Below are 22,698 nucleotides of genomic sequence, written 5' to 3'. Positions count from 1 at the left end.
AACAAATTTCTCAATGGAATGTAGAACAAAAACGCGGAAGCTCTTATAAGGTCTACACCCCGAAAGGAAAATTATGCTCATCTTGATAAAGCTTTGAGAAATTATCCTGGATAGTTCCGTTGAGCTCAAAACTATGGTTCTGATTTCTAAAAATTCATTGGCGCTTCCGTAATTAACGCTAATAATTGGATCGTTAATTAAATGGTAAATACGAAAAATGGGTATAAAATTGATAGCCAAGGTACTTAAAAGGGGGGGAATGCACTTAACAAAGAACCTTCATCATTGTGGAAAACTTGGAGACAATGTCCAAATTGTGTGAAAATTGCTATCCAACCATCTGAAAGCCGAAAGTTAAAGGTCTCAAGTTCACTTCCCCAAAAAGCAATCGAACAACAGTGGCTGATTTACAAATTTATTCAGTTATACTCTATAATAAAAAATAAAAGAAAGCGATACATAACCTTCCTACTATTTTTTTTCTATAAACAAGTTGGCGGCCAAAATCAAATCGATCGAAAGGTGAAGAGAAGTCGAGAAAATGACTTTTTTCTTCATCCAACTGATCATTTGAATTTTTTACCGAACAATATCATTTGCAACTGGTCATACATGGAAATAACACCAGCTCCAGCAACACTTCTCAAGATATTTGCCCCGCAGCCTTTGAACAATGACCCTACACCTTCAGAAGCTACGATTTTTTTGAGACAATCTATAGCACCGTTGTACTTTACTGCTTGACCTGAAGTCATCATCATTCTTCTTCTCACTGTGTCTAATGGATAAGAACATGTTGAGGCACCTGTAGTGACCACCCATCCCAATAAAAATGAAGCCAAGAATGAACCATCTAATGAACCAGTTAGCACCAGTGGCTTGAGAGAATCAAACATACCGAAATATAGTCCTCTATAAACCACGATACCCACTACTGATGGCATGAATCCTCTGTATAATCCTGCGATACCATCCGATTTCAAGGTCTTTTTATAAACATCAGTCAACCCATTGAATTGGCGAGCGCCACCCTTTTTCGACGATTTTGCATCAGCAGCAAGTCTGGTTCTGGCAAAATCTAAAGAATAAACAAATAATAACGAAAGAGCACCAGCTGCACCACCAGAAGCCAGATTACCTGCAAACCATTTACCATAGCCTTCCTCTTTCTTGAAACCAAACATCAACTTAATCTTATCTTTGAAGGCGAAGTTCAAAGCTTGAGTGGGAAAATAACGAATAACATTGGCAGTATTTCCTCGCCAAAAGGATATTAGTCCCTCTTGCTTTGCAGTTCTCTTGAAACAATCCACGATACCGGAATACTTTTTATCTAAAGTTCCTTGCTTGATCATTTCATCTTGATTTTGGATCAAGATCTTGACTCTTTCGATTGGTGAGGCAGCAGTTTTAGCGATGGCCGCACTCACACCACCCATTAAGAAATTAATGGCAAAGTTTGTTTCTTGTTGCTTAGCGTCGCTACTCATTGTTTCTCAAGGCACAGTATATCACTTCAGGTAAACCGTCTTCAATTGAGTTAATTATACTCACACCACTTCTTTAGTCTTTCTATCTGAAATCATTCAAGCGCACTTTAGATTCACTTCAACGCCTAATGAAAAGGACAATGGAAAACCCTTCTCGAGAAATCTTATATGTAATTTGAAGGCAACCAAACAATGAAAAAGAAAAAAAAAAAAAAAAAGGAAAAACTTTATTTCAAAATTCGTCAACCCACTAAGGTTTATTACAAGTTCGTCTCATTTCCTTTTTTACACCCATGCATTTTGTCATCCAGACATTACGCATTTTCCGTGAAGATTTTTTTTCTTCGTTTCGTTTAATATCCGTTCTCGGTGAGGAGGCCATTGGAAGCATGTCTTCCGCTTAGCACCAGACTGAGAGAGAGTGCGATGCTTAGCATAATTTTGGTTGCCTCTTCGAATTGCTCCTGACAGTGTACTATACGCTGGCCGGGGCCGTGGCAATCCCTGGGTAGCAGCTGGCATGGACTCCTTTCACGAATCCTGCCAGACTAGGGCGGTCTCAGTTGGAAGCCGTCTTCCTTGCAAACTACGATAGGCATCGACCTAACTTCTCTGAGGGGGAAACAAAAATATAGGTTTGGACAGTGATCAACAGAGAATACAAGGTAACTATTGATTTTACGCTTCACATAGAAAGTTGATTAAGAACTCCAAAGCAAAAATGTATGTGATGCAGTGAATAATGAATCTATGAAAGTTTATCAGGAATAAGATAGAATTGTTATAATAACTCCCTCTTGAGGAATGCGAGTTTGATGAGTTATCACCTGAAACACCAGCGTTATTGAAAAGTGATATGGGTAATATATGCCAAGAACGATACTGTGTTCCATTTGCATCATGAATATGCTAGTGAAGCCAGATGTTTCTATAATCGGAGTTTTAGCACTAAAAGGCAAAAGAGGAAACTTGTGGAAGAATTTTTTTTCTGTGCAGTTTACCATTAAGATATTTATAGCGATAAGTGAGACCATTAATATGAGTATTCAATACGAGAACCAGTTACGTGATAAAAGTTACTCGAGCTGCTGCAGTATCCAGCATACATAATAACCATGTCATTTTTCTATAGCGAGTTTTAAAGTGTCTACCACCGCAATTTCTATCTTTCGACGCGAATAGACTTTTTCCTTCTTACAGAACGATAATAACTAACATGACTTTAACAGGGCTAATTTACGTACTCAAAAGAGACTTGCCGCTTCTGTCGTCGGTGTCGGTAAGAGAAAGGTTTGGTTAGATCCAAATGAAACCTCTGAAATTGCTCAAGCCAACTCCAGAAACGCCATTAGAAAATTGGTTAAGAACGGTACCATCGTAAAGAAGGCCGTTACCGTCCACTCTAAATCCAGAACCAGAGCCCATGCTCAATCTAAGAGAGAAGGTCGTCACAGTGGTTACGGTAAGAGAAAGGGTACCAGAGAAGCCCGTTTACCATCCCAAGTTGTCTGGATCAGAAGATTACGTGTCTTGAGAAGATTATTGGCTAAGTACCGTGATGCTGGTAAGATTGACAAGCACTTGTACCATGTTTTGTACAAGGAATCTAAGGGTAACGCTTTCAAACACAAGAGAGCCTTGGTTGAACACATCATCCAAGCTAAGGCTGATGCTCAACGTGAAAAGGCTTTGAACGAAGAAGCTGAAGCTAGAAGATTGAAGAACAGAGCTGCTCGTGACAGAAGAGCTCAAAGAGTTGCTGAAAAGAGAGATGCTTTATTGAAGGAAGACGCTTAAATTTTCTTTAATTAATTTATCTTAATATACATACTCAGTTAATAAACAGGTAGCAAAAACTTCGATAATACGTATGTATGCACATATACCTACATAACTAAAACCCATTTTTCTAATATTCTCATCTCAATTGTTTATATAAAGGGTACTCGTGCAGACGGACATCGAGGTCGAATTGATGCCATTAGGAGTCTGCCAAACTATTTAAAATAGACCTTCAATTTCACCGTCGTCGTCGACTTCTACTGCCATGTAACCAGCATATGTCGATAGACCCGGTATGGTTTGAATTTCTGCAGCCAAAGCGTATAAATAACCTGCACCTATTGAAGCTCTCACATCCCTGATGGGGAACGTAAAACCTCTAGGAACACCCTTTAATGATGGATCATGGGATAATGAATATTGTGTCTTAGCAATACAGATGGGAAGATTACCGAAGCCTTGTTTTTTGTAGGTGTCTATCTTTTTTTGGGCTTCTGGTGATACTTCGATTTTTGCCCCACCATACATTTTTTGGACGATGCTGGTAAGCTTGTCCTCGATGGAGCTATTGACGTCGTACAAAAAGTTAAAGTTCTTTGGTTCTTTCGTTGCATCTACCACAGCATGTGCTAATTCTACTGCACCTTTACCACCTTCCATCCAGTGATTAGAAGTAACGGCATGAGATGCGCCAGCATTCAAGGCTGCTTTCTTGATTACCTCAATCTCTGCCTGTGAGTCTGTTTCAAATCTGTTGATTGCTACAACGACTGGTATTCCAAACGTTTTGATGTTTTCAATCTGCTTAACCAAATTACTAACACCCTTGGCAACAAAATCGATGTTTTCCTCTGTGTATTCTTTTGGTAATGATTGTCCGGGCTTAACATTTGGAGCACCTCCATGAGATTTCAAAGCTCTTACGGTTGCGACTAAGACAACTGCATCTGGCACCAATCCAGAGGAACGACATTTGATATCAAAGAATCTTTCACCACCCATGGCAAAATCGAATCCTGCTTCAGTAACTACATAACCAGGTTCATGGATGTTCTTGTCATTTAACGGGTTCTTTTCTGAACCAACAAGCTTCAATGCCATTAAGTCTGCAATTACTGATGATGCGCCGATGGAGATGTTGGCGAAAGGACCAGCGTGAACCATTACGGGGGTCCCTTCCAAAGTTTGCATTAAGTTAGGCTTTATAGCGTCACGTAATAATGCAGTCAGAGCACCGGTACAGCCAATATCTTCTACTGTTACTGGTTTGTTATCATAATCAGCACCAATAACCATGCGTCCAATACGTTCCTTCATCTCGTGTAAGCTTTTAGATAGAGCTAAAATGGCCATTAATTCAGAGGCAACAGTGATATCGAATCCAGTGGTCCTTGTAAAACCCTTCTCCGTAGCGGCTTCGCCAATGGTAATTTGTCTTAACATCCTGTCATTGATGTCGACAACTCTTCTGATAGTGATAGTATCGGGATTTATGTTCAATCTAGCAAATCTTTTGACTTCTTCAGGTGTTAAAGCATCAGGGTCTTCTTTTTCAATATCCAATCTTTTAAGCCTTCTCTGCATGGATGGGGTAAACTTTCTGATGCCTTTTTTTCTTGGAACTAGTCTCTTGTAAAATGTACTATCATTCTTCTGAGTGGCTTCATGGAACATTCTAGTGTCGATAGCTGCTGCAAGAAGATTGTTCGCAGCGCTGATAGCATGAATATCCCCGGTCAAATGTAAATTGAACTCGTCCATAGGAATAACTTGGGCATAACCACCACCAGCAGCACCACCTTTGACACCCAGGGTTGGGCCAAGAGATGGTTGTCTAACGTTCGCGATGGATGGTTTCCCTAAATGAGCGGATAAAGCCTGCACCAACCCCATAGTCGTAGTGGATTTACCTTCACCCAATGGAGTCGGAGTAATACCTGCAACAAGGACGTACTTACCGTTTTCTCTAGATTCTAATCTTTTAAAAATATTTGGAGAAATTTTTGCCTTATAGTGGCCGTATAATTCTAATTCGTGAGAGTGGATTCCCAACTCCTCGGCAACTTGCTTGATATGCTTAGGACTCTGAGCTCTTGATATATCAATATCTGAAGGCACTGGACTTTCTAAGTGTAATGGAAGAGGTTTGATAACTGGAAGCTTTTCAGATTCCACGAATTGCCTTTTAGCAGCTAATAGTACATTGGAAACAAGCATAGCGACAGTCATTGGACCCACTCCACCAGGAACAGGGGTAATATAAGATGTCTTTTCCTTTACAGAATCAAAATCAACATCACCAACTAATTTTTGCCCACTTTTCTTACTGATATCAGGTACGTAGTTGATACCTACATCAATAACCACGGCGCCTTCTTTAATCCAGTCTGATTTAACGTATTGAGGAATACCGCAAGCTGCGATAACTATATCAGCTTGGGAGACCACTTCTGCAATGTTCCTTGTATGACTATGACAGACAGTAACAGTGGCATTCGCATTTTTCAACAACGAAGCAATTGGATTTCCGACGATACTTGATCTGCCTAACACGACGGCGTTCTTACCATCTAACTTAACATGAGCTTCTTCAAGTAATTTCATGCAACCATAAGGAGTACATGGTATGAAGTATGGTTTCCCTCCTTTTTTAGCCAATTCACCAGCATTATATCTGTGGAACCCATCAACGTCCTTTTTAAAGTCCACAGCGTTTGTAATCGTGGTTTCATCCAAGTGACGCGGTAGAGGTAGTTGAATTAGCAACCCATGGATAGAGTCATCATCATTGATGTCACTAATTTTCTTCAAAAGCTCAACTTCAGTGATTTCTGCTGGTAACTTCTCTATGATACAGTCTACATTGCTGTCCTTTGAAGCTTTCAATTTCATCCTCACGTACGTAGATGAGTCTGGTCTGGCCCCGACTTGAATGATTTTCAAGGTAGGCTTGAAATTAGGATGCTTAAGCTTAATGGCTTGTATCTCATCATTGGCTTTTTCTCGAATAGATTGAGCAAGTTTCCTACCAGAAAGAATATGGTATTGAGAAGCATGCACAGTTGGCGAAACTTTTAAGCGGTAAATGCGCCATCTGGCCTGTTGGAACGCCCTCGAGTTACTCAATAAAGATAGTCTCGACAACATTTCCTTTTAGCCTTAAATATCTGACAAATGAACAGACTGAGAGAATCACAGTAATGAAAGTTGTTTTTTGATGTGTATTGGCTGGTTTACTTCTGCAATTCTTGAGGCATCGAGAACCGCTGCAACATTATTTCGGAGGAAAAAGAAAAAAAATCGCTGTCCGTTGAAGTGAAAAAAATTTCAGCATGGCGCTAGAGAACTTTCTTACTCGTTCTGGCGCGTCAGTAAAAAAGAACTCGGGAAACAATAAGAACCATACATGTGCGATAGAAGAGTGTTGCAGGAGTAGCTTTGGTTTTGTTCGAGAACTGGTAATGTTTGACTAATACATAATTGTACCGTGCTCAATCATATCTGTGACGGTTCTTACTACGAAGATACGTATGCGTATTTATGTACGAGATGTATGTATGTATGTAGACATTTAATAAAAGTTCCCATGCGATTGGTTGGATGGCGTAAAGTTCCTTTGATGTGGAGAATGTTCGTAATGCTGGGGTGATGATAATAACAGCTGCGAAAAATAAGATGTTTGGTACTGGGGCAGACCTTGAATATAATTGGCATTGTAAGCATCTTCAGCAGGTCTTGGATACATGGGCCTTCCTCGTACTTTGGAGAGTGAGTAGGGCATTCCATTATTCTTGTAGTATGGCACTGGTCTGCTTTGGAGTTGTGTGACTGTGGCTGATCTTGGGACTACTTCTTCCTCCGATTCGTACTCTGAACCGGAATTGGAATTGGAACTGAACTCAGGATTACTTTCATGTTCTTGTATGCGGGAAATTCTTTGGTATTTGTTGATTATCTTTCTCTGCTCTATTTCGATTTTTTTTGCACTCTCCAGGATTGCCTTCTTGTTGGAAAAGCTAGCCTTATTGGGGCGATCTCCCTGGTGGAGTTCCGTGGGGGAAAGTTGTTCAAGAGGCCTCTTTGACGGAACGCACTTGTAGCCGTCTATGTTTTCATAAATGTGCTTAGCGTAAATGAGGGGGGTTTTGGCTTGAGATGCAGCATTAGTTTTTATGAAATTTTCAATTTTTTTCTCGTTGGAAGCAGTGATTGGCGTAAGCAGTTTTGAATGTACTGACAATCCACTGCTATTATTACTTACATAGAGGTTTTTAGGGGTTAAACTTCCAGAATCACTGACTGAAGGTAGAGAGTCGATAATTTCTTCAAATATGTCATAAAACAGGTTTGAGTTTTCAGTAGTTTGTTCAGCGCCATGTTCGATAAGGTGTAGAAGCTCCTTCTCCTTTGATGATAGGGTCAGCGAGTCCTTGATTTTGTTTTGTATGGTCTTCTTCCAGACTTGAATATGGGAAGAAATTTGCTTTTTGGTTCTGAACTCGTTGGTTTTGTGCTTGATATATAATGAAATCAGCTCGTTTCTTCCAAAATTGGCATTTCTTATTTTTATTTTTGTGGTCCCATTTTTCATTATCAGTCTAAGTGCCTCAAGGAATGCCTCTTCTACCTTTTCTGACCACTTATCACAACCGATAGTCCAAGATTCCGTTGTTGACGACGTTTCGCTACTTTGTCCGGGAAAGTAGTTGCTCACAGATATATTTGGTACTTCATTCTTCCTCTGCTTGTCAGTGAACGTAGCCTTTGCTGATGGAGATTTCAAATCGTCCGATTTAGCACCCAGTCCAGTATTTACCAGTTCGAATTGAGGATGCGTGTCTATGAGATTGATGTTATCCTCCGCTTCATTTTTCACACAAGCGGCGGTTGAAACTACGGCTTCTGGAAACATATCATCCAAGGCCGACTGTGAATACGAATCTTTTTGTATATATACGTCAAAAATTCTACCAGTATATGATTCTATATTTCTAGAATTATCCTTGCCAAAGTCGTCTTCTTTAAGACTCATGGTTAAACAGGTATCAGAATTGTTGAAATAGGTGGATTATTCTTCTTGTCGATATGGGAGGAATCTGGCACCAGTCGAAGAATCTCCTGTTTCATAAACATTTATAAAAGTAAGAAAAGGGTTGTCATATGTAAAAAATTAAGCAAGCCTTTTGTTTCAAACTTAATATATACCTCTGCGGGGGAATTACTTTTTTGGTAATAAGCTATTTTCTCCAGCTATGGGCCGTACCATCGAGAGAAACTCCAGCACCATGGATTGCTGATGGTAGCTACAGGTGCTTTTTAACTGTGCATGAGCCAAGAGCCTTGTGAGGGACCATTCGTGGAGTCCAGCTCAGCTTGTTTCCGGAGAGTTTCCCAGAATAATAAGCAAACGCAATCTGAAACACGCACATTCCCGAATTCAATGGGAAATTCTTTGAGTCGTACGCGGAATGCGAGCGGTGCCGGGGAATTCCAATGAGGCTGATTAAACCGGACTACGGGCAAAATGGCTCATCTGAAACACCTTGCGCCGATAAAAGACCCTCACCTGTGTCACTAAATGGAAAGAGTTGGCGTAAAATCTTCCTGTAAAAGGATCTCACCATTTTGGCCTAAAACATCATCATATCTGTTTTCGTGGAAAAAAAAGGCCGCTCATACATGAATACAGTGGGCACATGCCACCTGTTATTCCATAGCTGGCTTTACTGTAATATTAGAATAGTTCCTATCTGTGTGAAAAGTTTCTTTCGTTACCTTTTTTTCAGAGTCAAAAGCTGGAGGAGGCTATTGTACTTGCCTGTAGTTCCAGGTAACAATCGCTTAAGCAGTGAGCCCGCTTAATGAGAGCAAGTTATATATGTTTTGCTAAAACCTGCCAGATTCTCAGCCTAGAAGATATAAATCTAACGTGGATTTGTTACAGGCTGTCATACCTTATGTACTTACGCATCGTATCTTGTATGTGTTCACTTTTTTCTGGTAACTACACCACTTGGCTTAACCTTGCCAGGAACCGAGTAGGCCACACATGTTTTGAATATTGTAAGTGTGTACAATAAGCTGCAGTACTCTTTTGATTCTGTAGGAAACCAGCGAAGAACGTACTCTTGCCTGAAGAGAAGTTTTTTTTATTTATTTATATTTTGTTCTGGAAGCTCTTTACAGAATGGAGTAGGAAAATATATAGAGAGGAAAAGCGAAATCGTTACGAGAATAAATAATCAAGAAAAGAAACTTGAACTTGGCTTTTCCAAAACAACAGAAGTAGCGTTAATTTACTTTCACCGTAAAATTCAACTCTTTAAATATAGTCCACTTAGTAAATTCTTGCCAATTTGCATGATAAATTCGAACCCATTCCTCAAAATAAAGGGTCCTCATACATTCCATGGAAAGAAAGTTTTCTTGAACATTAAGAATAAAAAGGCAAAAAAGAAAAAAAAAAGCACAGCTACTGTTTTAGTCAACATTCCTTTCTCACTGGAATGCACAAGGTGTCATTCCTGAACAAGGGTAACTGCACTATTCATATGTCCACCTTATGACTTCATAAAAAGTTTGACAATAAGTAGTCTTACGTGATAAGAAATGATGTAACATAAGGCTAATGTCCTTATTCCAAAGTATCTCATTTATACAATAAACAAAACTGATCTTACCGCCTATCCTCCTCTCCGCACTAATCAATTGTTATAGTTTTTCTCGAAGCGAGGATCAAATGGCCGAGCAACAGGAAAAGGAGTACCGGCGGTCACATGGTCTGCGAGATTTTTCCCGCTGCGGAAAAACCTGGCAACAGCTCACCTTGAAAGGCCTTGGCCTGTATTTTTCTTTTTTCTTCATCCTTCTTTCTTTTTCTTTATTCTTATTTTTCATCTTAATAAATAATCCAGAGAATAAATCTATCCTGAAAAAAAATAAAGTAAAGAAGCCAGGAAAATCACTATCGCCACAAGTAAATAAATTTCACTGACTATAGAGTACATACATAAACAAGCATCCAAAAAAACATGTCTTCTTCTAAACGTATTGCTAAAGAACTAAGTGATCTAGAAAGGTATGTCTAAAGTTATGGCCACGTTTCAAATGCGTGCTTTTTTTTTAAAACTTATGCTCTTATTTACTAACAAAATCAACATGCTATTGAACTAGAGATCCACCTACTTCATGTTCAGCCGGTCCAGTCGGCGATGATCTATATCACTGGCAAGCATCCATCATGGGACCTGCCGATTCCCCATATGCCGGCGGTGTTTTCTTCTTGTCTATCCATTTCCCAACCGACTACCCATTCAAGCCACCAAAGATCTCCTTCACAACCAAGATATATCATCCAAATATCAATGCCAATGGTAACATCTGTCTGGACATCCTAAAGGATCAATGGTCTCCAGCTCTAACTCTATCGAAGGTCCTATTATCCATCTGTTCTTTGTTAACAGACGCTAATCCTGACGATCCTTTAGTACCAGAAATCGCTCATATCTACAAGACTGACAGACCCAAGTACGAAGCTACAGCCAGAGAATGGACAAAGAAATACGCTGTATAAACAGAAGTCCTTACTCAGCTGAAAAAGAGAAGCAAGATTTATATGGGATTGGACGATGAAAAGAATATTAGATACAATGTATTTAAGAAAGAATACAATAAAATATATGTATATTCTATCTCTAATAACATAGATTTACTGATATAAGATATAAGACTATTGTTGGCAACAGTACAGGGGAACCTTTTTTTTTTTTTCCAAACAACTCGAATCGTAAACCTTAATTTAATTTATTCAGGGGAGATTCATGAACATTTTTTTCCTCGAACAGTATGGAGAATTTTTGCTTAGTTACATGCACGCAAGCGCGGGTATATCCCGCATATATTTCAGTTGTGGTTCATATTTGACCTAACTTGTCGAGGGAGCGTCAACGTTAACCGTACCTTTTTCATTTCTAGTCTATCTGTAGGTTAATTACTATTGTCATTAACATCATTTCTGGGGTGAAGCCTATTTAAATTTTTGAAGTTCAACGCATAGCTAGTATATGTAATCAACGATCAATGACTGGTTCTCTGTTTGGCAAAAATTCTGAGGAGCATTACACTGTACTAAGGAGGCAGAAGAATAACTGCAGGAGTAGCCAAAAAAATCTCCGCGACGGGGAATTGAACCCCGATCTGGCACGCGACAAGCGCCCATTCTGACCATTAAACTATCACGGAAGAAACAAAGCACTCACGATGGGGGTCGAACCCATAATCTTCTGATTAGAAGTCAGACGCGTTGCCATTACGCCACGCGAGCTACTATTTGTTGAAGGTTTTATGAAATAACGAAAACATGTTTCCTCTAAAGATGGATGTGCTTCCAGTATTATTCTTGTATGACAATTCATTTGTTTTTGGTGTCGGCTTGTATTAAAGACTTATATCTGTAATATATCTGTATAAATACCAATGCAAGGATATATTAAATGAAAGTTAGCATATTTCAATTGGCTTTTTAGAATAAAGACGAAATTTTTTTAAAGGTAAAATACCCCACTGAAACCTTATGCTCTTTTATTGTACATATAGGAAAATTGGTCAAATGCTGGCCAGCTTTAACTGAAATAAATCTCTACAGGAATGCTTGTTGGGACTAACTCCAGTGAATAATTATTAGGGCTGCGATTATATTCTTGATGGTACGGGTAACTTTCTAATATTTCAGATCCAAGTAATGAAAAGTGAATGTACACTCGTAAGTCTTCAATTATGTTAGATGTACAAAGGAAAAAAGATCATTGGAGAAGTTGGCAAAATACATCTTTTATTTATTTAGCAAGTCAAACAATAAGATCTTTCCTTTTTTCAGATTGAACTTCGGATCAGTGAAAATTGTTGGTTACTCTTTAAACTGTAACACTACAAAGAAATTAAGTCTGAATAATGACTGAAAGAATACCAATAAAGAATTATCAAAGAACAAATGCCAAAGCTTTACTTAAATTGACTGAAAAACTTTTTAACAAGAACTTTTTTGATCTCTATTTAACCTCTCAGCAATTGGTCGTTCTTGAATACCTGCTGTCGATTTCAAGTGAAGAAGACAAACTGAAAGCATGGGACTATTTCTTAAAGGGAAACATAGCATTAAATGTCGAAAAATCATTTCCATTAACCCAAGAAGAAGAACATCACGGAGCGGTCTCTCCTGCCGTTGACACACGATCAGATGATGTATCATCACAAACAATTAAGGACAATAACAATACTAATACCAACACCAGTATCAGCAATGAAAATCATGTTGAAAATGAAATTGAAGATAAAGGCGATAACGCAATAGCAAATGAAGATAATTTTGTGAATAATGACGAAAGTGATAATGTTGAAGAAGACTTATTCAAATTAGATCTAGAGGACTTGAAGCAGCAAATAAGCGGAACAAGGTTTATTGGAAACTTATCCTTGAAAATCAGATACGTCTTGTGGCAGTGCGCCATAGATTATATATACTGTGATCGTAATGAGTTTGGTGATGAAAATGATACAGAATACACCCTATTAGATGTTGAAGAGAAGGAGGAAGAGGAAATTGGTAAAAATGAGAAGCCACAAAACAAAGAAGGTATTTCGAAGTTCGCCGAGGATGAAGATTACGACGATGAAGACGAGAACTATGATGAAGACAGTACAGACGTAAAAAATGTCGATGATCCTCCAAAAAATCTCGATTCTATTTCCTCTTCTAATATCGAAATTGACGATGAACGACGCTTGGTGCTAAATATCTCAATATCAAAAGAAACACTGTCAAAGTTAAAAACAAATAATGTAGAAGAAATTATGGGAAATTGGAACAAAATTTACCACAGTTTTGAATACGATAAAGAAACTATGATAAAGCGATTAAAACTTGAAGAAAGCGATAAAATGATAGAGAAAGGAAAGAAGAAACGAAGTCGAAGTGATTTAGAAGCAGCTACCGATGAACAAGATCGCGAAAATACAAATGATGAGCCAGATACTAATCAAAAATTGCCCACTCCTGAAGGTTCAACATTCAGCGATACTGGGAACAAGCGCCCCAAACAAAGTAATTTAGATTTAACAGTCAATCTAGGCATCGAAAATTTATCATTAAAGCACCTTCTATCATCTATCCAGCAAAAAAAATCCCAATTAGGAATATCAGATTACGAATTAAAACATCTGATTATGGATGTCAGAAAAAATCGGTCAAAATGGACATCGGATGAAAGAATTGGGCAAGAGGAATTATACGAAGCCTGTGAAAAGGTTGTTTTGGAACTTAGAAACTACACTGAGCATTCTACACCATTTCTGAATAAAGTGAGCAAAAGAGAAGCCCCCAATTATCATCAAATCATCAAAAAGTCCATGGACCTGAATACTGTTTTAAAAAAACTGAAAAGCTTTCAATATGACTCCAAACAAGAATTTGTAGACGATATTATGCTAATATGGAAAAATTGTTTGACCTATAATTCAGATCCTTCACATTTTTTGAGAGGGCATGCTATTGCTATGCAGAAGAAATCTCTTCAGTTGATTCGCATGATTCCAAATATCACAATCCGAAACAGGGCTGATTTAGAAAAGGAAATTGAAGATATGGAAAAAGACAAAGACTACGAATTAGATGAGGAAGAGGAAGTTGCTGGTTCTGGAAGAAAAGGATTGAATATGGGAGCTCATATGTTGGCCAAAGAGAATGGCAAGGTGTCAGAAAAAGATAGCTCTAAAACCGTCAAGGATGAAGCACCAACCAATGATGACAAACTAACTTCTGTCATCCCTGAGGGGGAAAAAGAGAAAGATAAAACTGCTTCATCTACTGTAACGGTACACGAAAATGTAAATAAGAACGAAATAAAAGAAAATGGGAAAAATGAAGAGCAAGATATGGTTGAGGAAAGTAGTAAGACTGAGGATTCATCAAAAGATGCTGATGCTGCCAAAAAGGATACGGAAGACGGACTACAAGATAAAACTGCAGAAAATAAGGAGGCTGGGGAAAATAATGAAGAGGAAGAGGATGATGATGACGAAGATGAAGACGAAGACATGGTCGACTCCCAATCTTATTTACTTGAAAAGGATGACGATAGAGACGATTTGGAAATATCCGTGTGGAAAACTGTAACTGCCAAAGTTCGTGCGGAAATTTGCTTAAAAAGAACTGAATATTTTAAAAATGGAAAATTAAATAGTGATTCAGAGGCGTTTTTGAAAAACCCACAAAGAATGAAAAGGTTCGACCAGCTTTTTCTTGAATATAAAGAGCAGAAAGCTTTAGAATCATATCGTCAAAAAATAGAGCAAAATTCCATTATGAAAAATGGCTTTGGAACAGTACTAAAACAGGAAGACGATGACCAATTGCAGTTTCATAATGATCACTCTTTAAATGGAAATGAAGCTTTTGAAAAGCAACCCAATGATATTGAGTTAGATGATACCAGATTCCTACAGGAATATGATATTAGTAACGCCATTCCTGACATAGTATACGAGGGAGTAAATACTAAAACATTAGACAAGATGGAAGACGCTTCCGTGGACCGCATGCTTCAAAATGGTATCAACAAACAAAGCAGATTTCTGGCTAACAAGGATTTAGGACTAACACCTAAAATGAACCAAAATATCACACTGATTCAGCAAATTAGGCACATATGCCATAAAATATCCCTGATCAGAATGTTACAGAGCCCTTTATCGGCTCAAAACTCCAGAAGCAATCCCAACGCTTTCCTTAACAACCACATTTATAATTACACTATTATTGATGACTCACTCGATATTGATCCGGTGTCACAGCTTCCAACGCATGATTACAAAAACAACAGGGAGCTGATATGGAAATTCATGCATAAGAACATATCTAAGGTTGCTATGGCCAATGGGTTTGAAACTGCCCATCCATCAGCAATAAACATGCTTACTGAAATCGCCGGGGATTACCTATCTAATCTGATAAAGACTTTGAAGCTTCATCATGAAACTAACTCCTTAAATAGAGGAACAAATGTGGAAATGCTGCAAACAACACTGTTGGAAAACGGTATCAACAGGCCAGACGATCTATTTTCCTATGTTGAATCTGAATTTGGTAAAAAAACTAAGAAACTTCAGGACATCAAACAGAAACTAGAAAGCTTTTTGAGAGCCTTATTAAGGCCAACTTTGCAGGAGTTGTCCGAGAGAAACTTTGAAGACGAGAGCCAAAGCTTTTTTACAGGTGACTTTGCCAGCGAATTGACTGGTGAAGACTTCTTTGGTTTTAGAGAGCTTGGATTAGAAAAGGAGTTTGGAGTTTTGAGTTCATCTGTTCCATTACAGTTACTGACTACTCAGTTTCAAACTGTTGACGGGGAAACCAAAGTGCAGGCCAAAAAGATCCAACCGGAAGAATCAGACAGCATTGTGTATAAGAAAATTACAAAAGGTATGCTGGATGCTGGTTCATTCTGGAATACTCTACTTCCCCTATTACAAAAAGATTATGAACGTTCCAAGGCCTATATAGCAAAGCAAAGCAAGTCATCTGCAAATGATAAAACCTCAATGACTTCCACAGAAGACAATTCTTTCGCTTTACTAGAAGAGGATCAGTTTGTCTCAAAGAAAACCGCAACGAAGGCAAGATTACCTCCTACTGGTAAGATAAGTACCACATACAAAAAGAAACCGATCGCAAGCGCGTTTATACTTCCAGAAGAAGACTTGGAAAACGACGTAAAAGCGGATCCAACAACAACTGTAAACGCCAAAGTGGGTGCAGAAAATGATGGAGATTCTTCCTTATTTTTGCGAACGCCTCAACCTTTAGATCCTTTGGATATGGATGATGCTTTTGATGATACCAATATGGGCAGCAATAGTTCATTTAGCTTGAGCCTTCCTCGCCTTAATCAATAATGAGCGCGCTAAATAGTTGAATATTTTATCTTTAATTAAATACATTTGCTTATAAAGGTTGTACTATTTACTTGTAGTTGATGTAGGATTCCAATTCAATGCACTTTAATACTCAGAGTACGCTTTATACTTCTGCAGTACCCTCTCTAAAATGTCACCTAGTATTTTTTTCTCTTTACACAAGCGTAGCGTCACTAAAAAAAGGTATTTCCCATGGGTTAATTCGGTATCACACTATACGTTAGGCGTACCAAATTTCGAGATTCATGAAATTGGCTTATTCGTAGCCTTTAAGTACTACCGTTGTTTCTCTCAAAGATAAGAGCAAATAGTACCGTATATTCAGCCTTTATAAATTGAGTATGTTCAAGATACCTGGTTTTGGAAAAGCTGCTGCAAATCATACTCCACCAGATATGACAAACATGGATACCCGTACACGCCATTTAAAGGTGTCAAACTGTCCAAATAACTCCTATGCACTCGCAAACGTAGCTGCTGTCTCACCAAATGATTTCCCTAATAACATTTATATTATTATCGATAATTTATTTGTTTTCACAACTAGACACTCCAACGACATTCCACCGGGAACCATTGGATTTAACGGTAACCAGCGTACCTGGGGTGGTTGGTCCCTAAATCAAGACGTGCAAGCAAAAGCATTTGATTTATTCAAGTATTCCGGTAAGCAATCGTATCTTGGTTCAATAGATATAGATATCTCATTCAGAGCTAGAGGTAAGGCGGTAAGCACGGTATTCGATCAAGATGAGTTAGCCAAACAATTTGTTCGTTGCTACGAATCTCAAATATTTTCTCCCACCCAGTACCTTATCATGGAGTTCCAAGGCCATTTCTTTGACTTAAAAATTAGAAATGTCCAAGCAATCGATTTGGGTGATATTGAACCAACCTCCGCTGTTGCAACTGGGATAGAGACAAAGGGAATTTTGACAAAACAAACACAAATTAATTTTTTCAAAGGAAGAGATGGTTTAGTTAATTTGAAATCATCAAATTCATTAAGACCAAGATCAAATGCTGTGATCAGACCGGATTTCAAGTTTGAAGATTTGGGTGTCGGTGGTTTGGATAAAGAGTTTACTAAAATTTTCAGAAGAGCGTTTGCAAGTCGAATCTTTCCTCCTTCAGTTATAGAAAAACTGGGTATTTCTCATGTTAAAGGTTTGCTATTGTACGGTCCTCCAGGTACTGGTAAGACCTTAATTGCAAGAAAGATTGGTACAATGCTGAATGCCAAAGAGCCCAAAATCGTCAATGGTCCAGAAATTTTGAGTAAGTACGTTGGTTCTTCAGAAGAAAACATTCGTAATTTATTTAAGGATGCAGAAGCAGAATATAGGGCCAAGGGTGAGGAATCTTCCTTACATATTATTATTTTCGATGAGCTGGATTCTGTTTTCAAGCAGAGAGGTTCAAGAGGTGATGGTACCGGTGTAGGGGACAATGTAGTTAATCAATTGTTAGCTAAAATGGATGGTGTTGATCAATTGAATAATATTTTGGTTATTGGTATGACCAATCGTAAAGATTTAATAGACAGTGCTCTTTTGCGTCCAGGTAGATTTGAAGTCCAAGTTGAAATTCATTTACCCGATGAAAAAGGAAGACTCCAAATTTTCGACATTCAGACGAAGAAAATGAGGGAAAATAATATGATGAGCGACGATGTTAACTTAGCTGAGTTAGCTGCGTTAACAAAAAACTTCTCTGGTGCTGAGATTGAGGGTTTAGTGAAGAGTGCAAGTTCTTTTGCAATCAACAAAACCGTCAACATCGGGAAAGGTGCCACAAAACTTAACACTAAAGATATAGCAAAACTTAAAGTAACAAGAGAAGACTTTTTAAATGCACTCAACGATGTTACTCCCGCTTTTGGGATTAGTGAAGAAGATTTGAAAACATGTGTGGAAGGTGGAATGATGCTTTATTCCGAACGAGTTAACTCAATATTGAAGAACGGAGCCCGTTACGTCCGCCAAGTTCGCGAGAGTGATAAATCCAGGTTAGTATCTCTATTAATCCACGGCCCTGCAGGGTCCGGTAAAACAGCTTTAGCCGCTGAAATTGCTTTAAAATCTGGATTCCCATTCATCAGGTTAATTTCTCCCAACGAGTTGTCAGGCATGTCAGAAAGCGCAAAAATTGCCTATATTGATAACACTTTCAGAGATGCGTATAAATCTCCACTAAACATTCTTGTTATTGATTCGTTAGAGACTCTAGTTGATTGGGTACCAATTGGTCCAAGATTCTCTAATAACATTTTACAAATGCTAAAGGTTGCATTGAAGCGTAAACCCCCACAAGACCGTCGTTTATTGATCATGACTACTACATCAGCTTATTCGGTACTTCAACAAATGGATATCTTGAGTTGCTTCGACAATGAGATAGCAGTTCCAAATATGACCAATTTAGATGAATTGAACAACGTCATGATAGAATCAAACTTTCTTGACGATGCTGGTAGAGTTAAAGTTATTAATGAATTATCAAGGAGCTGTCCTAACTTCAATGTCGGTATTAAAAAGACCTTGACCAACATTGAAACCGCAAGGCACGATGAAGATCCCGTGAACGAGCTTGTTGAGTTGATGACCCAATCCGCATAATTATTTCAAATTTTTCATGTCCTTGTATTTTTATTCTTTATCCCTTCCAATCAGAAAGGATCTAGTGAACAAGTTCTTTCCTCTATGGTATATATTTTAGTGATAAATTTTATAAAATTATCAAAACCAAGGCATCCTTTCCTTTTATTCTGTCATTGGAATCTGCCTGTCATAATTATCACCCACCGGGTAAAGATGATAATTTTTCAGTCGCTTTGCCCGAGAAGCTTTGCCAGGTGAAAAATTTTTCTTGGTGAACTAAATCGAAAGTAGATATACTTACAACTATAGAGAGAGTTCCAAAATAAACCATACAAACGCCCAGGAAACATCAAGATGGCCCCCCCACCATTCCGTCCTGAAAATGCCATTAAGAGAGCCGATGAACTTATTTCTGTTGGCGAAAAACAAGCTGCTTTACAATCTTTGCATGATTTCATAACTGCCAGAAGAATCCGTTGGGCTACACCTTCAACTGTTGAGCCAGTCGTGTTTAAATTCTTGGAAATTGGTGTTGAACTAAAGAAAGGTAAGCTGCTAAAAGACGGTTTGCACCAGTACAAAAAATTAATTCAAGGATCTACCGAAGGTTTGGTTTCTGTCGGTGCCGTTGCACGTAAATTCATTGATTTAGTCGAATCTAAAATCGCTTCTGAACAAACTAGAGCTGACGAACTTCAAAAGCAAGAAATCGATGATGATTTGGAAGGTGGTGTTACCCCAGAAAATTTGCTGATTTCTGTTTACGAGTCAGATCAATCTGTGGCTGGTTTCAATGATGAAGCCATTACTTCATGGTTAAGATTTACTTGGGAATCATATCGTGCAGTCTTAGATTTATTGAGAAACAACGCTTTGTTGGAAATTACTTATTCTGGTGTCGTTAAAAAAACTATGCATTTCTGTTTGAAGTATCAGCGTAAAAACGAATTCAAGAGATTAGCTGAAATGTTACGTCAACATTTAGATGCTGCTAACTACCAACAAAGTAAATCAGGAAACAATTTAGTTGACTTGAGCGATGCTGATACCTTGCAACGTTATTTAGATCAACGTTTCCAACAAGTCGATGTTTCTGTCAAGTTGGAATTGTGGCACGAGGCTTATAGATCCATTGAGGATGTTTTCCACTTAATGAAAATATCCAAACGTGCTCCTAAACCATCTACTTTGGCTAATTACTACGAGAATCTCGTAAAGGTCTTCTTTGTTTCCGGTGATCCATTGTTGCACACTACTGCCTGGAAGAAGTTTTATAAGTTATATTCTACCAATCCAAGAGCCACGGAAGAAGAATTCAAAACATATTCTTCTACAATTTTCCTATCCGCTATTTCTACCCAACTAGACGAAATTCCATCTATTGGCTACGATCCTCATTTACGTATGTACCGTTTATTAAACTTGGACGCCAAGCCAACTAGAAAGGAAATGTTGCAATCCATTATTGAAGACGAATCCATTTATGGTAAAGTTGACGAGGAATTGAAAGAATTGTACGATATCATTGAAGTTAACTTTGATGTCGACACAGTGAAACAACAGCTGGAAAATTTATTAGTCAAATTGTCTTCTAAAACCTACTTCAGCCAATACATCGCACCTTTAAGAGACGTCATTATGAGAAGGGTTTTTGTTGCTGCCTCTCAAAAATTCACTACTGTCTCCCAGTCCGAATTATACAAGCTCGCTACCCTACCTGCTCCGTTAGACTTATCTGCTTGGGACATCGAAAAATCGCTGTTACAAGCTGCTGTGGAAGATTATGTTTCAATTACCATCGATCATGAATCTGCTAAGGTTACATTCGCTAAAGATCCATTTGACATTTTCGCATCAACTGCTTCTAAAGAAGTCTCTGAAGAAGAAAACACAGAGCCAGAAGTCCAAGAAGAAAAGGAGGAAACTGACGAAGCTCTTGGGCCACAAGAAACTGAAGACGGTGAAGAAAAGGAAGAAGAATCTGATCCTGTTATTATCCGCAATTCTTACATCCACAACAAGTTGCTTGAATTATCCAATGTCCTACACGATGTTGACAGTTTCAACAATGCTTCATACATGGAAAAGGTTAGAATTGCCCGTGAAACTTTAATTAAGAAGAACAAGGATGACCTTGAAAAGATTTCCAAGATTGTTGACGAACGTGTCAAGAGATCTCAAGAGCAAAAGCAAAAACATATGGAACATGCTGCCCTACATGCTGAACAGGATGCTGAGGTCAGACAACAGCGTATTTTGGAAGAAAAAGCTGCTATTGAAGCTAAATTGGAAGAAGAGGCTCACCGTCGCTTAATTGAAAAGAAGAAACGTGAATTTGAAGCTATCAAAGAAAGAGAAATCACAAAGATGATTACTGAGGTGAATGCTAAGGGACATGTTTACATTGACCCTAACGAAGCTAAAAGCTTAGATCTTGACACCATTAAACAGGTTATTATAGCTGAGGTATCAAAGAACAAGAGTGAATTGGAAAGTCGTATGGAATATGCTATGAAGAAGTTAGATCATACGGAAAGAGCTTTGAGAAAGGTCGAATTGCCATTGCTGCAAAAAGAAGTTGACAAGCTACAAGAAACAGACACAGCAAATTATGAAGCTATGAAGAAAAAAATTGTCGACGCCGCCAAGGCCGAATACGAAGCCAGAATGGCTGATCGTAAGAACTTGGTCATGGTCTATGATGATTATTTGAAGTTCAAGGAGCATGTTTCGGGCACTAAGGAAAGCGAATTAGCTGCCATCCGCAACCAAAAGAAGGCTGAATTGGAAGCTGCCAAAAAGGCCAGAATTGAAGAAGTTCGTAAGCGTCGTTACGAGGAAGCCATTGCAAGGCGTAAGGAAGAAATTGCAAATGCTGAAAGACAGAAGCGTGCTCAAGAACTCGCTGAGGCTACCCGTAAACAAAGAGAAATCGAAGAAGCTGCTGCCAAGAAATCAACTCCATACTCTTTCCGCGCAGGAAACAGGGAACCTCCAAGTACACCAAGCACTCTACCAAAGGCGACCGTTTCTCCAGATAAAGCTAAATTGGATATGATCGCTCAAAAACAAAGAGAAATGGAAGAAGCCATCGAACAGAGACTAGCCGGTAGAACAGCTGGTGGGTCCTCCCCAGCTACTCCAGCTACTCCAGCAACCCCAGCAACCCCAACTCCATCTTCTGGTCCAAAGAAAATGACTATGGCTGAAAAGTTGAGAGCCAAGAGATTGGCCAAGGGGGGCAGGTAACAGACAACGCAAAATGATCTACTTAATTTATACCGTTTTTTATACGTATAAGAGTATGTGTACATAATAACAATTTATTAGACTATTTCTTTCTGATTGCTTTTTCATGTCAAAGGAAGGAGCAGAAGAGCAGTAAAGATGGCAGTTATTTTAAAAACGAATTTCGAGAAATAGTTGGTATAAATAACTATAAATAACGTTTTACTGTTTTAAAAAAGCGATCCGTTAAAAGGCCCTAACGATTCTTTAGAAACTTGAAACGTTAGCGGAAGAGCACTTTGTTTTAAACCGTAGTAAGAATTTTTTTATATTTTATTTCATTTACTTATTTTTTTTTTTTCTTTACTCCTTTTTTTTATGTTACTTAGACAAATTTCATTATATTAGGTAAAGCTAAAGGATGGTAAAAAGTCTGAGTGGTTCTTTTAATTAAGGTAGCAAAAGTTGATGAAACTGGAACTTCAAAACAGTAATAATATAGTAACAATAAGAAATAAAAGAGATATTAACGACACTAAAATTTTATCTACATATAAAATTCAGTGATGAACCAACCGTCTCATAATAAAAAAGGAATGGTAAAGAAATCATTAGAGAAGAAATTAAAG

At 38.3% G+C, this 22,698-nt stretch overlaps 8 protein-coding genes and 2 non-coding genes across 10 annotated transcripts, besides 1 other annotated feature; 5 read left to right on the top strand and 5 right to left on the bottom strand.

Moving 5' to 3' along the window:
• Positions 1-566: 566 nt before the first annotated feature.
• Positions 567-1,490, bottom strand: AAC3 (ADP/ATP carrier protein AAC3; the record flags this gene model as incomplete). Its single annotated transcript, NM_001178433.3, has 1 exon — positions 567-1,490. The coding sequence occupies one exon, from the start codon at positions 1,488-1,490 to the stop codon at positions 567-569; it is 924 nt and encodes a 307-aa protein (NP_009642.3).
• Positions 1,491-2,211: 721 nt separating this feature from the next.
• RPL19A (60S ribosomal protein eL19 RPL19A) lies at positions 2,212-3,287 on the top strand (the record flags this gene model as incomplete). The annotated part of the gene is made up of 2 exons (NM_001180057.1): positions 2,212-2,213; positions 2,720-3,287. Coding segments are annotated over 2 exons (570 nt in total).
• A 204-nt stretch (positions 3,288-3,491) lies between these two features.
• On the bottom strand, positions 3,492-6,419 carry MIS1 (trifunctional formate-tetrahydrofolate ligase/methenyltetrahydrofolate cyclohydrolase/methylenetetrahydrofolate dehydrogenase MIS1; the record flags this gene model as incomplete). Its single annotated transcript, NM_001178432.1, has 1 exon — positions 3,492-6,419. One exon carries the CDS (start codon positions 6,417-6,419, stop codon positions 3,492-3,494), a length of 2,928 nt encoding a protein of 975 aa, NP_009640.1.
• Positions 6,420-6,843: 424 nt separating this feature from the next.
• TEC1 (Tec1p) lies at positions 6,844-8,304 on the bottom strand (the record flags this gene model as incomplete). The annotated part of the gene is made up of 1 exon (NM_001178431.3): positions 6,844-8,304. The coding sequence occupies one exon, from the start codon at positions 8,302-8,304 to the stop codon at positions 6,844-6,846; it is 1,461 nt and encodes a 486-aa protein (NP_009639.3).
• Positions 8,305-9,404: 1,100 nt separating this feature from the next.
• Positions 9,405-9,520: an origin of replication (ARS214; Autonomously Replicating Sequence).
• A 783-nt stretch (positions 9,521-10,303) lies between these two features.
• Positions 10,304-10,845, top strand: UBC4 (E2 ubiquitin-conjugating protein UBC4; the record flags this gene model as incomplete). Its single annotated transcript, NM_001178430.1, has 2 exons — positions 10,304-10,350; positions 10,446-10,845. 2 exons carry the CDS (start codon positions 10,304-10,306, stop codon positions 10,843-10,845), a joined length of 447 nt encoding a protein of 148 aa, NP_009638.1.
• A 596-nt stretch (positions 10,846-11,441) lies between these two features.
• On the bottom strand, positions 11,442-11,513 carry YNCB0016W. Its single transcript has one exon. It is a non-coding gene; the product is annotated as a tRNA-Asp (tRNA).
• Positions 11,514-11,523: 10 nt separating this feature from the next.
• On the bottom strand, positions 11,524-11,595 carry YNCB0015W. The gene has a single exon. It is a non-coding gene; the product is annotated as a tRNA-Arg (tRNA).
• A 626-nt stretch (positions 11,596-12,221) lies between these two features.
• Positions 12,222-16,220, top strand: SPT7 (SAGA histone acetyltransferase complex subunit SPT7; the record flags this gene model as incomplete). Its single annotated transcript, NM_001178429.1, has 1 exon — positions 12,222-16,220. One exon carries the CDS (start codon positions 12,222-12,224, stop codon positions 16,218-16,220), a length of 3,999 nt encoding a protein of 1,332 aa, NP_009637.1.
• A 362-nt stretch (positions 16,221-16,582) lies between these two features.
• On the top strand, positions 16,583-18,859 carry SEC18 (AAA family ATPase SEC18; the record flags this gene model as incomplete). The annotated part of the gene is made up of 1 exon (NM_001178428.3): positions 16,583-18,859. The coding sequence occupies one exon, from the start codon at positions 16,583-16,585 to the stop codon at positions 18,857-18,859; it is 2,277 nt and encodes a 758-aa protein (NP_009636.3).
• A 336-nt stretch (positions 18,860-19,195) lies between these two features.
• On the top strand, positions 19,196-22,090 carry RPG1 (translation initiation factor eIF3 core subunit a; the record flags this gene model as incomplete). Its single annotated transcript, NM_001178427.1, has 1 exon — positions 19,196-22,090. The coding sequence occupies one exon, from the start codon at positions 19,196-19,198 to the stop codon at positions 22,088-22,090; it is 2,895 nt and encodes a 964-aa protein (NP_009635.1).
• Between the last annotated feature and the right edge of the window lie 608 nt (positions 22,091-22,698).

The sequence above is a fragment of the Saccharomyces cerevisiae genome, chromosome II (genome assembly GCF_000146045.2).
Source record: "Saccharomyces cerevisiae S288C chromosome II, complete sequence".
NCBI lineage: Eukaryota > Fungi > Ascomycota > Saccharomycetes > Saccharomycetales > Saccharomycetaceae > Saccharomyces > Saccharomyces cerevisiae.
Note: the sequence above shows the minus strand (reverse complement) of the source record. Positions and strands in the feature narration are given on the sequence as shown.